The sequence below is a fragment of the Ahaetulla prasina genome, chromosome 13, assembly GCF_028640845.1.
Source record: "Ahaetulla prasina isolate Xishuangbanna chromosome 13, ASM2864084v1, whole genome shotgun sequence".
In the NCBI taxonomy this organism is placed as follows: Eukaryota; Metazoa; Chordata; class Lepidosauria; order Squamata; family Colubridae; genus Ahaetulla; species Ahaetulla prasina.
In genome coordinates this window covers 11,066,935-11,084,411 of record NC_080551.1, presented here as the reverse complement: position 1 = coordinate 11,084,411, position 17,477 = coordinate 11,066,935, and the positions used below count along the sequence as shown (strand labels likewise).

Below are 17,477 nucleotides of genomic sequence, written 5' to 3'. Positions count from 1 at the left end.
ACCTGCTGGATTTCACCCCTGGGGTGTTGTTTGTGTTTTTGTTTCTTGAGCCATTTGATTAGCTTGCGATTCCCTATACAGGAATTGCACAAAATCCAGAAAGTGGACCATAACATCTGACGGGACGATAAATCTGAGAGATGCTTTTGAACAGACTGTCGTCTCCTGATTAGTGAAAGAGGTTGTTGGATTAGCGGCTCCTCCTAATCTTTCGCTAGTCTTTCTCTTACGGATTTGCAGCAATCTAAGCTCGAGGACTAAAGCATGTTTGTTTGTTTTTGTGTGTTTCTTTTTTGCTACCAATGTTTTCCGCTGCTTTCCTCTACAGCCTCATAGACAACAACTGCGTTTCAGGATGCCAGCAGGGCCTGTATTTGAAGAAGGAACTTCTGCAATGTGAGGGCTGCCAGTCGGACTGCAGGACATGTACAGGTAAATTAACAATCACCAAGATCTCTAGATGGCCTCTTTATCTAAATCCATAACTAGCAGGTGAGGGAGAGGAGAAATAAGAAGGAATTATGTAGAGGTTTTTTTCCCTACTCACAACCACCCAAACCAGGTGAGCTATATGTAATTCGGTAACTGAGGTTTCATTCTGAGCGTGTCATGAAAATTTAGTCTTCACTAATAGAGGGACGCGGTGACTCAGTGGCTAAGATGCTGAGCTTGTGGATCGAAAGGTCGCCAGCTCAGCGGTTCGAATCCCTAGTGCCGCGTAACGGGGTGAGCTCCTGTTACTTGTCCCAGCTTCTGCCAACCTAACAGTTTGAAAGCACGTAAAAAATGCAAGTAGAAAAATAGGGACCACCTTTGGTGGGAAGGTAAAAGCGTTCCGTGCGCCTTTGGCGTTGAGTCATGCCGGCCACATGACCAGAGAGAGGTCTTTGTACATGACCACAGAGAGGTCTTTGGCTCTTTGGCTTTGAAACGAAGATGAGCTCCCGCCCTAGAGTCGGGAATGACTAGCACGTACGTGTGAAGGGAACCTTTACCTTTTTAATAATTCTTGGTGGCAGATCCATTCTGCTAGGGTTTCAGAATGTTCAAGTTGATTTGAAGGACTGCGACAAAGAAGAGGTCAACACATTTTCCAAAGCTCTAGAAGGCAAGACAAGAAACATCAATGGAAGTTAATCAAAGAGAGACCCAACCTAGAACTAAGGAGAAATTTTCCCAACAGTGAGAACAATTCCCACAATTAAAGTGGGAATGGCTTCCCTCCAGAAGTTGTGGGTGCTCCACCACTGGAGGTTTTTAAGAGGAGGCTGGACAGCCATTTGTCTGAATTGATATCGGGACTCCTACTTGAGCAGAGAGTTGGACTAGAAGACCTCCAAGGTCCCTTCCAACTCTGTTATCATCACTTGGTCCATCCCAGGATTTATACTAGACTGCAAGAATAAGAGAGAATTGCAAAATAAAGAATAAGAGCCATTTGTTTAATGCACAGAACAACATCTGAAATGGTTTGCATATCACACTATACTTTCTGACGTGTGAAAACAACTGCAATCATGGCTGATAATGTTGCCTGATGAATGAACCCAGCCAATAGTGATTTATTCAACAAACTACAGTCAAACAACCCTTGCCTTAGCACAGGAGTCTGCAACCTTAAATACTCAAAGAGCCATTTGGACCGGTCTCCCACAGAAAAGAAAACACCAGGAGCCACAAAACCTGGGTGGGCGTGGCCAACTTGATGTCACTCACTTCCACCAGTCACATGACACCCCCTAGCCACGCCTACTCAGCTGGTCATTAGGGCAGAGAACTGGTTGTTTAAAAACACCAGGAACCACAAAACCCTTTTGACATATATCTCTTTCCCCTCCCTCCCTCCCTCCCTTTCCCTCTCTCTCTCCCCCCTCTCTCTGTATCTCTCTCCCTCTGCCCTGGCGCTTTTCCATCTCCCGCCGTCGCCCTTACCTTCTCAGGCCAGGCGAGGAGTGACTGGGAGGGTAGGTCGAGGGGCGGGGCCAGCCAGTGGTGGGAATCACCTGAGAGGGAGCCACAGCAGAGGGCCCAAAGAACCGAATGCGTCTCCGGAGCCGCAGGTTGCTGACCCCTGCCTTAGCATGTATTAATCCAGTTTATATCTCTTAAAATTAGTTTGTATCCAACCGCCTGAGGCTGTTAGTGTCCTATCAACTCTCAAGGAAGAACAATCGATTCTTTCTTACCTCTGACTTGTAAGGAAAATCTGGATTTCTTTCTAACTATGCTCTTTATGATGCATAAAGTATCTGTTGTGAGCATTACCTCAAATTGTACTTTTATGCAGGATTTTATTAGTCGGAGTGGTTCTTAAGATATCCTCCTTTGTATTCCATTATGTTTACAAAGTACTGATTTTGTCTTTGTCTTTTTTTTTCTTATTATTTTGGAGTTATTAAAGTTTATACTGCTTTAAAGACAGAAGTCTTCTCTTTTCACTGGTCTCAATGGGCAGCATTAAATGCTTGTAAGAAGTATAGCTCAAAGGAGCAGAGAACTTCAAGCTTACATGGCTTGCTTACATGCTTACATGCTTACAAGCATCTGTGTAGCCTCCTTTTCAAAATCCACACGCAATAATTTCACAGCAAATAGATGCAACGCTCAGGCAAGATTGGACTTACTGAGAACTGGGTGTCTCCTCCAGGAGGCCTCCAAACATCCAAAACATCCAAAAAGGATGTTTCCTTTTTGACAGTAAAATAATTTTCAATAAAATGCTGAATTCCCAAGATTCAATCCCTATCAAATCCAGATTCTGGCATATCCATGATTTTCACGTGTTAAGTGGTTCCATATTCTCAAACAGAATTATTATTATTTTCTGAAACACCCAACTTCTGTTCATTGGACCCTCATGTCTCATGGTGTTGTGACCCAGGCCCAAGTAGGTAGCAGTAGACGCAATTAGTCCAAAAACAAGCAGACTTTATTAGAGCAGCTGAGAATTAACTCATTCTCAGCGTCGTCCAAACTAAATCAAAGCAAATTCTTAGAATAGAATAGAAATTTTTTTTTATTGGCCAAGTGTGATTGGACACACAAGGAATTTGTCTTGGTGCATATGCTCTCAGTGTACATAAAAGAAAAGATACATTCTTCATAACACAACTCTTCAGTCTTATCACCAACCTTGATCTAATTAGGCAAACTGCCAAAGGCTTTTTTTGGCAAAAGTTCAAAACAAGAAATAAATGCAGCAAGACAAGGAGCAAGGCTATCAACGTTGTTTTCCAGCAAAGAGCCCAAACACCATTGCTGGACTTTTAAGCCTTATGGGAGGGGCCAATCATCTCCTGGCCGTATTCCTTGCAGCAAAACAGCCTGGTTTAGTTTCATTTTCATTTTCAGCACAGCTTGATTAGCACAAGAAAAAAAATCTGCCTCTGCCTCCCATTAGTTTGTCTCCTTGCAGCAAACAGCAAACAGCCTGCTTTAGTTTCATTTTTATTTTCATCACAGCCTGATTAGGACAAGAAAAAAAATCTGCCTCACTGCAATTTGCCTCCTTGCAGCAAACAGCAGAGGCCACGCAACAATAGGCAATGGCAATCTCTGTAGCCTAAAACAGCTGAGGGTTGGGAGGCTGATTCAACCGACAATCAGCTGCTTGTGCTAATCAGGGTGTGCTGAAGCTGAAAAAGGTTGTTTGCTGCAAGGAGGTAAGTTGCTGGGAGGCAGAGGCCAAAGGTTGGGGTCCAGCGGGTGGACGGGGCTACATTCGGTGTATAAGACGCACCCAAATTTTCACCCTCTTTTTGGGACGGAAAGGTGCGTCTTATACTCTGAAAAATACGGTAATCAAGGAAAGAAGCAACCTGGAATTAAGGAGAAACTTCCAAACAGTGAGGACAATTAACCAGTGGAACAGAAGTTGCCTTCAGAAAATGGTGGATGCTTCATCATTGGAGGCTTTTAAGAAGAGACTATACCACAATTTGTCTGAAATGGTATAGGGTCTCTTGTCTGAGCAGGGGTTTGGACTAGAAGACCTCCGAGGTCCCTTCCAGCTCTATTCTATGTTCAAATTCTACATAGTTCTCAAGACTCTAGCAACTCCTACCCAGAATCGCTTTGCAGAGTGAGATGGGTGGCATTTAAATTTAATAAATAACTAAAATTCCTCTCCCCCCCCCCCCACTCATTTTGCATCTACAACTTTCCTGACTGGAGAACCATATTTTTCCCATGATCCTTAGGGCCGAGCCAAGAAGAATGTCTCCAATGTGCCAAGAAGGTCCACGAGTGGAGGTGTGTCCCGACATGTGGAGAAGGCTATTATCACGACGAGAGGCTTGGATTACCGTTCAGAATCTGCCGAAGGTAATTATCTGCTTTGGCAGCCTCTTATGGAGGCTTTTAGAAAAGCGGTCTGGGAATGAGCTGGAACCCTTGCTGAGCAATCTGCTCTGACACGCTGCAAACATAAATCTTCCGTCTTGGCTGTCTAAAATCGCTCTGATGTTGTGAGATTTTTGGAGGGAGGAAAAAAGAAAAAAAAACCAAGACCTTTAAACTTTTCAGATCTTTCCACGAGAAAGCCGCTTAGAGTTAGTCCTTCTGCCAATTTGGAATCGTGATTTCCTCCTTGTCAGTTCCCCGCGTGCTCATCAATTGGATATTGGCCCTCCTTAACTTCCTGCAGCATCTGCTCCCAGAACAAAAGATGCAGGTGGAAGGAGGCGCTTTGCTGCTAAGGGATCTTTTATGAAACGTTTTTCCCTACAAAGTAGAAAGCTCGGGGGCCAGAACTCAGGTATCGTGTCTGAAAATTCTCGTTTTCAGCCAGATGGCTCTTCTGATATGCCTAGAAAAAAAGAAAAGGGAAAAAAAAAACTCTTGAGAAGCTTAATCAGCACCTGGCTTGCAAATTTTTGATGTTGGAACCCTAACCGTTTGGTAGGGTAGTGGTACTTGGGAAAGACCTTGGGAGAATAAGTAAAGAGACTGCCTGCTCTGACCCAGCTCCCCAAACACAACATACCCTCTGAAGTTACTCAAAGATTCCTTTATTCGGAGTACCAGCAGCCCCAGCAAAAAGTTTCTCCCTCAACATAAGCTAACACGTCCATCTGGCAGGGAGATGAATAGTTGTCTACCACATCTATTCATCTCTACCCCTTGCCTTTTATCCCCAGAGCTAGGGTGGGGCTTCGCTAGCAGCAGTGGCTCTTCCATCCCAAGGATCAGCCCACAGATTTCCACTGCTCTCCTCTCTGCCTTCTGTGCATCCACGCGTCAGGCACTGGACCCAGATGTTCCTCCTCTTCCTCATCAGCCACCTCCAGACCTGGGGACTGTTGACTCTCCATCTGAGGGCTGATGGACAGCCAGGCTCTGTCTCTCTCTCTCTCTGTCAGCTTCATTCCCTCTTCCCCCTAGGAGCTCTCAGGTTGCCTTGATGTTGACCCTGACTCCCACACCTCCTTCTCCTCTGATTCAGCTGCTGGAGGGGCAGGCGGCCAACAGGCCACAACGCTGCTAAAGAAATGGTCAGATAAGAGACAGGAGAGTCCACCGCTGTATAATGGTTGGAGAATGAGGCTCAGAAGAGACCCTCCCTAGTATCTCAGACTGTATATAGATGGGGATGGGGGGGGGGAGTGTTTACATTCATACTTGCCATGATTCGGTCAATGTAGCTTTACAATGAAGTAGAATTAGCTCATCTTGTCGTTCCTATCTGGTTTCTCCTGCAAGGCCAACAGGTAAGACATCGCGTTGGAAAAGCTGATGTAGACAGAAGGAACCAGTTTGCTTTGAAGCGGCTTCCACTTTTTAATAGTGGATGGAGATAAAGTGGCACAGGGGTTAGAATGCAAGATTGCAGGCAAACTCTGCCCACAGACAGGAGGTCGGTTCTGACCAGCTCAAGGTTGATTCCATCCTTCCGAAGTCGGTAAAATGAAGACCCAGATTGTTGGGGGCAATAGGCTGACATGTGTGCCATAGATTTGCCGTGATGGCGAATCTATGGCACATATGCCACAGGTAGCACACGGAACCATATTGTCGTGTCTCACTCCCACTCCGATGCACGAGTCAAGGAAGTCCGTAACAAATTTGGCAACGAAGCCTTTGCAGCTTGCCAAGTTCCTTTGAGGTTTATCAGGGCAGGCAAGAGTCCAAGTTGTGACTTCAGCGATGGAGTCCGATAGCAGCAAACTAGATAAGACTTTGCTTGACTCAAGGTTGGAATGCCAAAAGCAGGTCCTTTATATAGGCTGTGGGATGTGGCTCCATGACTCAGCATTTATCCAGGCCTGCCCCACCCCTCCTTCTGCTGGCATCGCCTCTCAGATCTCCGGAAGTGAGGATCCTCCCACTTTGAATTGTCTTCAGCTGGATCTGCTGTCAGCTTCTGGGAAAAGGAAGGGTCAGAGGGAGTAGGGCCGAGTGATTCCAGCACCTGGCTGGCTTCCTGCTCTGAAGGCTGAGCCAAAGGAACACACGCTGTATGAGTGAGGTTTATCGGGCTTGTCCTTTCACTCCTGGAATCCTCTCCGGGCATGGGGCCAGGGCCGGGGGCTGGAGGCATGGCAAGCCGTTCATCTTCATTATCAGACTCGAAGTCTGATAAAAGGCCCAGTCGGAGACGGGAGGGGCCTGGCTGAGGAGAGGAGGGAGGACGAGTCACAACACATATTTGTGGGCACGTGAGGGTTATCCTAGCTCACCTCCAGTGCACGCATGCTGATTTTCAGACCTTTCAGGCCCACCAGAAGTCAGGAAACGGGCCATTTCCAGCCTCCGGAGAGCTTTTGGGGGGTGGGGAAGACCGTTTTCGCCCTCCCCAGGCTCCTAGAAAGCCTCTGGAGCCTGGGGAGGGTGGAAAACAGGGCTACCTGGCCCACCGTGCCATCACGTGCCAAAAGCAGGGGGAACTCAGGGGCGTCATGCATGCATGCATGGGAGGCAGGGCACATTGAATTATGAGTGTGGGCACGGGTGTGCGAGACCCCCCCACGCTCTCCCCGCTTTTGGCACGCGACGGCAAAAAGTTTAGCCATCACTGGCTTAGGGAATGCTGTAAAGCACTATGGGACAGTACATAAGTCGAAAAACTATTCCTATTGCTATAGACATAGCTGTTGAATTGTGTGCAGCTGGATACTTCCTCCCATTGCCAAGACATTTTTCAAAAAATAAAATTAACATTACAAATCATTTTATTAAAGCAAACAAACTCAGACAGAGATTTGTAGACCTCTTTACTTTTATAAAGATGGATCCTATTCTGGAATTTCAGCTCCCAAAATATTTCATTCCAGATTTGAAAGCTGCCTAGATACTTAGCCTAGCTGATTCAGGTTGCTCAGAATATTCTCTTTTTTAAAAGTTGTGTCAGAAAGTAGAAACCATACTCGAGTCAGTATCAGAACCAAGAGCATCTTGAATTTTAGAAATTTGGTACACTGGGTTGGTACACTGATCCAAGCCAAAATATGACTTAAACTTCTTTTCACTTCTTGTTATTTAAACTCTGCTACTTATTTTTTTCAGTAAACTATAATTAAGCCAGCCATAGTTTATTGCAATGACTGAACCTAGCCTATATCCAGATAAAGACAGAGGTACAAATAATAGATAAAAATATTTGTAATGTATATAAGAATAATAGGTGGAATTATGAAATAGAGATCAGTTGTCTTTGTTCATTATTCTTAAAGGGAATTTGTAACATATTGCTTGTATAACTTTGCTTTTTTAAAATAAACCACAAAGATTGGCTTCTACATGCTAAACAAAAATTAACCAGCGTAGTTCAGAATGCTATAACGTGGCTTATCTTTGGTTTAGTGTGCACAAACCTAACTATTATTTGTGCTTTAGTTTGCTGCATGAACTAGGGACGTGGTGGCTTAGTGGGTAAGACGCTGAGCTTGTTGATTGAAAGGTCGGCAGTTCAGCAGTTCGAATCCCTAGTGCCGTGTAACTAGGTGAGCTCCCGTTACTTGTCCCAGCTTCTGCCAACCTAGCAGTTCGAAAGCATGTAAAAAAATGCAAGTAGAAAAATCCCACCTTTGGTGGGAAGGTAACAGCGTTCTGTGCGCCTTTGGTGTTGAGTCATGCTGACCACATGACCACGGAGACGTCTTCGGACACCGCTGGCTCTTCAGCTTTGAAACGGAGATGAGCACCGCCTCCTAGAGTCAGGAACGACTAGCACGTATGTGCGAGGGGAACCTTTACCTTTACCTTACCTTGCTGCATGAACACAGCCAATGGTGGCTTACTGAACAAACCACAATTAAAGCAATGTGCGAATCACACCCTTCCTTAAATTAAAATTATATATATCACTAGTTATCAAATAGTTGTCTTTTATTGCCAGGTGTGAAGATAACTGCTTAAGTTGCGATAGCTCTGGGAGAAACTGTTCCAGATGTAAAGAAGGATTTTACCTGCTGAGTGGCTCGTGCATCGCTAGCGACAGATGTCACAATGGTATGTATTTTGATGGATTGGTTGTAAATGAAACAACATCTGCTGGGCATGTGGTTACAGGTAGTGGAAGGTAAGAGTAGAAGTAGCCATGAGAGATAACATTTTGAGTGGGGTCTAACTCGGCACGGCCAAGACACCACAGCCAACTCATCATGGCCAACCTGCATCAGTCAACTCACTATAGGACAACTCGCCAGAGGACAAAAGTTACACTCATATCAAAGAAATGGCGGAATAGAACCTTTAAAGAAAGGATGCCAAAGGGGGGACAAAATAAAATATGAATGACAAAAATTAAAATAATTTAAAATACTTAAATTGAATTGTCGAATTGCCCCACAATGAGTTGGCCAATGATGAGTTGGCCATGGAGAGTTGTCTCGCCATGAGCTGGCCCTTGTGAGTTTATTTATTATTTATTTATTTTGTCACAACAATATATGTAGATATCATACAAAAAGATTATATAGTATATAAACACATATATGAGTAAATATAAGGAGGTATAAGCATATATATAGGAAGAAGAAAAGAAAAACAAAAGGACAGGAACGGTAGGCACGTTTGTGCGCTTATGCACGCCCCTTATGGTCCTCTTAGGAATGGGGTGAGGTCAATAGTAGAAAGTTTTTGGATAAAGCTTTTGGGATTATGGGAAGAGACCACAGAGTCAGGTAAAGTATTCCAAGCACTGATGATTCTGTTACAGAAGTCATATTTTCTGCAATCTAGATTAAAGCGGTTGACATTAAGTTTAAATCTATTAGTTGCTCTAGTATTATTGCAATTAAAGCTGAAGTAGTCTTTAACAGGAAGGACATTACAATAGATGATTCTCTGAGTTAATCTTAGGTCTTGTCGAAGGCGACGGAGTTCCAAGTTTTCTAAGCCTAGGATTTCAAGTCTGGTGGGATAGGGTATTTTATTGTTTTCAGAGGAATGGAGAACTCTTCTTGTAAAATATTTCTGGACACGTTCAATTGTATTGATGTCAGAGATGTGGTGAGGGTTCCAAACAGGCGAGCTGTATTCTAGAATTGGTCTAGCAAATGTTTTATATGCTCTGGTTAGTAGTGTGGTGTTTTTGGAAAAGAAGCTACGCAAGATTAGGTTTACAACTCTTAGAGCTTTTTTTGCTATGTAGTTGCAGTGGGCTTTGGCACTTAGATCATTTGACATGAAAACTCCAAGGTCTTTAACGGGATGGGGGTCGTCTGTAAGGTAATGTCCATCTAGTATGTACTTAGTGTTTGGGTTCTTTTTTCCTATATGAGTTGGCTGCGGGGAGTTGGCCGCACCACGTTGTCCCATTCCATTTTGAATGTGTGGGGTTTGGTGGTCAGCAGCAGAGGGGGGAAAAAGAACGCTGTGGTTCAGTGGTGGGTTTCAATTTTTTTTACTACTGGTTCTGTGGGCGTGGCTTGGTGGGCGTGGCATGGCTTGGTGGATGTGACTTGGTGGGCATGGAAGGGGAAGGATACTGTAAAATCTCCATTCCCTCCCCACTCCAGGGGAAGGATACTGCAAAATCCCCATTCCCTCCCCACTCCAGGGGAAGGATACTGCAAAATCTCCATTCTCACCCCACTCCAGGAGAAGGATACTGCAAAATCCCCATTCCCTCCCCACTCCAGGGGAAGAATACTGCAAAATCCCCATTTCCTCCAGATCAGTTGGGACTCGGGAGGCATGGAATAGGTGGGGACAGGCAGAATTTTTACTACCGGTTCTCCGAACTACTCAAAATTTCCGCTACCGGTTCTTCAGAACTGGTCAGAACCTGCTGAAACCCGCCTCTGCTGTGGTTCAAAGAGAATCCGATGTTTCGTATCAAAATGAAGAGCAGATTGAGAAGAAAATGAACAGAGGCTGTAAGAATTGGCTTTCCGGTCAAGCCACTAACTAGATCTGTCTCCATTCTCCAGAATCTCATTCTTTTCTTCAACCAGATGTTCCTCGTCCTTTTTTTCCTTTTTCCGTGCATCGGAGAGGAAGGCAATTTTAATTGCTTTTGTGGCTGAGATTTGGTATTTATGGAATATATAATGAAGCTTACTGGGATTAAATTGGGGTCGGAGGCATGGATTGAGAAGAATTAGTGATGTGAAAACGAGCAGGTAGAGCTATCAGTGTCACTTCTTTAGATATCAGAATCTAGCCTTGAGCTGTTGCTGCTGCTGCTGAAGCTTTTGAAGGACGGGAAGGATTTGCATATTCAGAGCCACATAATAAATGTCAATCATTCATTCTTAAATATAGTCCCTCATTGCGGGCTTGAGTGGCTAGCCTGTTTGAATGATTAGAATCACGCTGCAGCAGTTACAAGGAACCTAACATTTATTTTTACTGCACCTTCACTGCTGGGGTGGGTGGATAGAGTGATTATCTTTGAACCTGCTCTGTTGCTTTGTAGTTTTGCAATGCTGCAATATAATTATTACGTGGGAGGGACCCATAGTTCAGTAGGCCGAGAGCCTGCTTTGTGTGCAGAAGGTCTAGTTAGTTCTATGTTGGCGAACCTATGGCCTGTGTGCCCAAAGTGACACGCAGAGCCATGTTGCCTGGAACGTGCAGGGTCGCCCATTCCTCTTCCGGGTTTCTGGCACGCATGCGCACATGACGATCAACTGGCCTTTGTGTGTGTGGCAGTGCAGGAAACCGGAAGAGCTGGTCTTCCATTTTCCAGCATGAGCAAGCGCGCCAGCCAGCTGATCGGCTCGTGTGTGGCAGTAACCGGAAAACTTGCTTCCCGGTGCGCATATGTGTGCTGGAAACTGGAAGTATCTTATCCGGCATGCACATGCCCCCTGGGCAGCTCGTCTTCCTGGTTGCGGCCCTGACGAGTGCGCGAAGTGCTCCCTTTTCGACACTCGGTGCCGAAGTCCACAAGTCTTAAAGTTGCCAAGGTTGGAGACCCCTGATCCAGGTCATGGTTGTCCCAAAGGTGCTTTTTTTTTTCAGGAGGCAACTGGACTTCCTTGGGGTTTTTTTCTTTGAAGATGTGTCGCTTCTCATCCAGGAAGCTTCTTCAGCTCTGACAGGATAGTGGGGAATGGATAGGGGTGGGCTTCAAAAATTTTAGCAAGGGTTCAGTTGCCCGGTGGGCGTGGCCATGATGGGAGTGGCCTAGTCAGCCTCCTGTACCACGGTGTGGAGGGGGTGGCGTTTTTGCCTTTCCTGGGCTCTGGAGGCTTTCCTCGAGCCTCCCAGAGGGTGAAAAAGGGCTCCCCATGCTCTGGAAGCCATCTGGAGGCTTCCCAAACTTCCAGTAGGCCCATTTTTCACCTCCCCTCAGCCTCCACATGCTCCCTGCACTTACCTGCATCCAAAACAGGCCACATGGGGACTCCTGGGAGGGGAGGGGTGGTTGGGCAGGGCCAGCCAGGATTTGGGGGGTTCTCCAAGTACACAGAATCTTAGAGGTTCTCCCGAACCCCTGCGAACCCCCAGCTGGGAGTGGAAGGATTTATATGCTGTCTGCAAGGAATGTAAATCCCTACTATCATTCCCCACCATCCTGTCAGAGCTGAAGAAGCTTCTTGGATGAGAAGTGAAACGTCTTTAAAGAAAAATCTAAATCGTCTAAATCTTGAATTTTCTAAACCTTCTAAATCTTGAATTTAGAAAACTTAGAACTCCGCCGCCTTCGACAGGACCTGTGTTTAACTCATAGAATCATCTATTGCAATGTCCTTCCTGTTGAAGACTACTTCAGCTTCAATCACAACAATACAAGAGCAAACAATAGATTTAAACTCAGTGTTAACCGTTTCAATCTTGATTGCAGAAAATATGACTTCTGTAACAGAGTTATTAATACCTGGAACACACTACCTGACTCTCTGGTCTCTTCCCAAAATCCCCAAAGCTTTAACCAAAAACTCTCTACTATTGACCTCACCCCATTCCTAAGAGGACTATAAGGGGTGTGCATAAGAGCACCAGCGTGCCTACCATTCCTGTCCTATTGTTTCCTTTCATTATATCCTATTTATATAGCTATTACATACTTATGCTCATTTATATGCTTAGATATTATATAGTTATTATCATGCTTATGCTTATATATACTGTTGTGACAAAATAAATAAATAAATAAATAAATAAAACACCTTTGGGACATCCATCAGAATAGTTTTTCTACTCTTAATACATTCCAGGTTTTTTTTTCCAGTGGAAATGCTAATCTAATCGCTCTCTTCCTGCTGTCTCCTTTTTTTTTTCCAAACGCACGCTCCCCCAGGTGACGAGATGTTCTGCGAGATGGTGAAATCCAACAAGTTATGTGAACGCAAACCATTTATACAATTTTGCTGTCGGACATGCTTATTGGCTGGCTAAGCCGGCATTTAATATCTACCATCTGGAACTCCTGATGTGCCAGTTCCTTCCAGCAAAGTTTCCTTCTTTATTTTTGTCTTTTCCACTCCTACTCACACCCTGGTCCTAACCTTCATCTAGCCCAGCCTCGGCTTGCAACTCAGCTCCTTTTACCATCGCCTGCAAGTTTGGTTCCTACAGTGTGTAGCCACTACAGGTCCCAGATAGCGTGATGGCTCTGCTTGCTGCACCTTGACCAAAAAACAAATAAATAAGAAGGCCAACGGCAACGTGACATGTCTAGCCAGTGGAGACCCACACAGCCTCAGCTTCACTCATGCTAACCAACTTGTCATGTTTTGTGAAAGAAGGATGCAGATGTAGGTACTTCCTTTCTGCATTTCCCACCCACCCCCCCAAAAAAGTGAAAGAGCGTGTCTTCCTTCTCCCTCCTAAACCTTTTAGAATAATTTACAGATGCCTAGAAATACCTGCCTTAGATTTGCATTCTCGCCACTGCGACGGTCATGATGGGATACAATTCGTTTCCACAAAGTTGTGCTGGAAAATAAGGGGCGTTCCCCCGTTGTCTTTTGATGGTCTTAGCTTGACGGTGACCAAAGAAGGATTTCTGGAATTGGCAGGGGACATTGATCACCCCTTAGCCTTCCCCTACCCTCTTTTTTTCTGGGCACTGGATCTCAACTATCAAGCCCTGCTATAAAAGATCAAGCCCTGCTATAAAAGATCTGGTGGATTGCCTATGACTCTGATCGACTGGATTTGAAGCCATCTCTGAGAAATAGCTGGTAACGTGCTAGACTACAGACGTAGCTGCGATATTCTCTCCTTGCCCAAAATAGATCTCTTGAGTTTTGACAGATCGCTTTGCTTCTCTTACCATATCTCGCCAGCGCAACCTTCCTGAAAAAAAAATAAAGACAGCTCAGTGATTTCAGGAGGCAAACCTTTTCAAAAGGTGCTTCGTTTAGTCAGTTGAGAAGGAGAGGACGAAAAACAGCCAATTCTACCAAAACTACACTGAAGAGAACAATGCCTCTGAATGTATTCGCTATACATATATATATATATATACATATATGATATAATATTTTATATATATATACATATATATATATATATATATATATATATATATATATATATATATATATATATATATATATATGATATTATATATATATTTTCTGAGGTTTTCAGGTGTTTGTATGTAGGTCTTTGGTTATTCGGGTTTCTCAGCGTAAAATTGGAAGTGTCTTGGCGACGTTTCGACAAAGTCTCATTCATCATCTTATTTGCTCCTAGAAGCACGAAGCTGTAAACACCAGCCTGAAGATGATGAATGAGACTTCGTCGAAACGTCACCAAGACACTTCCAATTTTACGCGGGAGAAAACCCGAATAACCAAAGACCTACAATAGTTTGTCATGTGGTGTTTCTATAATTGTGTTAAGATATATTTGACTATGTTGTCTTACAGATTTTTTTTTTTTAAAAAAGGAAGTAACTTATAACGCAGTCATTGCCTTCATAGAATTTTTTTACCGGTAATTATTTTCTACAGGGACATAACCTTTTTTTAAAGAAACATAACTTAAACATTGCCCTCCTTTCTAACGATATCTTTGTAAGCATCAACAGAGTCGTTTCTTTGTATTCAGACATATGTAAACAACCAGGTGTGGTTTTTTTTCTTATACAGTATTAGCTGTTCTGACTCTCATTTTTAATAAGTTGAAACCCTCCAGTCTGTGAAACGTGAAATTGGCAGTAAAATGTTAATCGGCAACCGGACATAGTGAGTTTTCAAAATTTGGGGGTGGGGGAGGATGGGAAAATAAAAGAAAAATTAATTGGTGTCTTCATACTGCTTGAATCATGTGCTGTCAAACTGGTGGAATGAATACTGGAAACCAAGCTAGTGTTTATGATACAGCCGAACCTGGCAAAATGACAACATGAATAAAATATTTATAGTCCCCATCAATTACTATGTATTTATTTCATGCTAGTAAAGCACAGTATATTATTTTATCATGTGGAATGTTGTAATTGTTGATAATATTTTGGGGAGAGATCAAAATATACTTATTGGTAAATAGCCCATGAGTAAAAATTCCCTGGGTGCTAAACGCAACTAATCTTTTTGATTAGGCTACATCGCACCCTTTTGGTAGACAGAAATTCTACAATACAGTTTGGGGCAGGGGTGAAATGCTACCGGTTCGCTCCAATTGAAGCGAACCGGTAGCAGCAGCAGCATGAGGCTCCGCCCACCCACCCACCCAGATGTCATTACTTCCTGGTTTTAACCAGGAAGTAACCTGTTTTTGACCCTCTGTGCATGCGCAAAAGGCTTTGCGTATGCACAGCGGGTCCATAATCGGATGTGAAAATGGCACGCACGCGCATGGCATGCACACTTCTGAACCAGTAGGGAAGGTAAGTAGATTTCACCCCTGGTTTGGGATATGTCTAATGAATCCGACGTCGATTGTTCTACCTAATAAAAGGGAATATATCTGTAGCTCAGGATTGAAATGAGTGCCCTTTGAGTGGTGCAGTGACCTAGAGGTGCACCATTCTCACCTCACAATCAGGAGGCTGTCAGTTCGGTCCTAGGTAGCGGGAGATATTTCTCTCTGGGCACAATGAGTAAATATCAGCTGCGAACTCTGCATTGGCGACAGGAAGGGCATCCGGCCAGGAAACACTCAGCTCCATTCAGTTGAGCCCAACTCAACTGAATGCAAAGGATTACGGTGCAAAGGATTGATTACGGGGTTGTTAAAAGACAAAAAAATAATTTTAAAATATCGTTGGTGCTCTCTGAGCTTGGTCGTTTTCTTGCAGAGGTTTCATTGCCCAAACTAGGGGACATCATTGTGTGTGGGGATGATTTTACCTAATGAAATATCTGCAAGAAAACAACCAAGCTCAGAGAGCACCGAGGTACATGAATTTCAAAATGCAGAGATGAGCGAGGCAACCCAGATTTCTTTTTTTAAACAGACCATCTCTTAAGATGGAGTGAGCTGTGATCCAGAAAACTTACTTGGACATTTCCCCCCACCCCCACTCTCCTAATACCAATTTCACCGTGAATAGACATGGCCCATCTTCAGTGATCCCATTAGGTCTGCTTCAGCCGTCACTGTCTTTCTAGTTTTAGAAATGGAAAGATTAAAAGGAGGAAGCTGCTGAGCGAGGCTAAGCTTTATGCAGAATTCAAAACCGTGCACTGTGACATGGGATCTGTTTGTTAGTCGGATCATTTACGCGCTGGCAGATTTCCTTGCTAAAGTGGTGGAGAAGCAATGGGCAAGAACAGATGAAGGGAGAGAGTTAAATTTTTCTCTTGTGACCTCTGATAGTTCCTTCACATAGATAAAACAACAGAGTTGGAAGGGACCTTGTAGGTCGTCTAGTCCAACCCCTCTGCTTAGGCAGGAAACCCTATATCAGTGATGGCTAACCTTTTCCGGACCGTTCCCAAAGCACGCGCCCGAACCCCCAAAATGCAATGCGTGTGTGGCCCCTGCGGATGTGCCCCACCTTCGCACATATACATGTGGCCCCCGCATGCGCCCTGCCCCAATGCATGCATGCACCCCTTGCATGTGGGGGCTCCTGCACGCATGTACGTGTGGCCCACACATGCATTCCACCTGCCGCGCATGCATGGCAGGGACCTGAAGACCAGCTGGCTGGAGGGAGGCATGCACACATGCATGGCGGAGCAGAGCTGGGGCAATGGCTCGGGTGCCGACAGAGAGGGCGCTGCATGTCACCTCTGGCACGCGTGCCATAGGTTCGCCATCACGGCCCTATACCACTTCAGACAAATGGTTGTCCAATCTCTTCTTAAAAACTTCCAGTGTTGGAGCCTTCACAACTTCTGGAGGCGAGTTGTTCTACTGATTAATTGTTCTGTCAGGAAATTTATCCTTAGTTCTAGGTTGCTTCTCTCCTTGTTGCATTAAACCATCACAAGCTCTGTTTGTGTTCATGTAACAGGTACTCTGAACTCTCCCACTGTGGTTTGTAAGTCATGATTTACGCCAGTGATGGTATTCAAATAATTTCACAACTCGTTCTCTGCCCTAATGATTTCTTCCAACAACTAGTTCACCAAACTGCTCAGAAAGTTAACAACCGGTTCTCCCAAAGTGGTGCGAACTGGCTGAATCCCACCACTGGTTTACGCCTTAGCATGCATGAACCCAATTGTTTAGACCAGTGGTTCTCAACCTTTTCTTCACCATGGGCCCCCATTAAATTCCTTTTGTGGCCATGGATCATCGCCACGGACCCCCAAGACTTAAGATTTAAATCATAACACTTTTTTCAAGCCTTCGTGGACCCCCTGCGATGGCATCGCAGCTCTCCAGAGGACCAGAGATTGAGAACCACTGGTTTAGACAAAAAAAAACCTCAATTGTGTGTAAGCATGATATACAGTAGTGGTATACACTTAGCTTCACTACCGGTTCACCAGTGACAGCGCGCGCGCCAACTCTGCCCATGCGCAGAGCCTTTGCGCATGCGCAGAGCATCTGTGATGACATCCGGGCGGGTGGGTGGAGCCTCCCGCCGCTGCCGCTACAGGTTCTCCCGAACCGGGTAGAACCGGTAGAATCGCACCACTGATGATATAGTAACTCTGCTTGAAGAAATAATATGTGTG

General features: G+C 44.6%; 1 protein-coding gene across 1 annotated transcript in view; it reads left to right on the top strand.

Moving 5' to 3' along the window:
* The window catches only part of PCSK6 (proprotein convertase subtilisin/kexin type 6), a 157,090-nt gene extending 143,382 nt beyond the window's left edge, over window positions 1-13,708 (top strand). The window contains exons 18-21 of the mRNA XM_058156640.1: window positions 329-432; window positions 4,200-4,323; window positions 8,336-8,448; window positions 12,692-13,708. Of these exons, the coding sequence (XP_058012623.1) occupies window positions 329-432; window positions 4,200-4,323; window positions 8,336-8,448; window positions 12,692-12,789 (439 nt within the window). The 3' untranslated portion in view covers window positions 12,790-13,708. The remainder of the gene's footprint in view (window positions 1-328; window positions 433-4,199; window positions 4,324-8,335; window positions 8,449-12,691) is intronic.
* The last annotated feature ends 3,769 nt before the right edge of the window (window positions 13,709-17,477 follow it).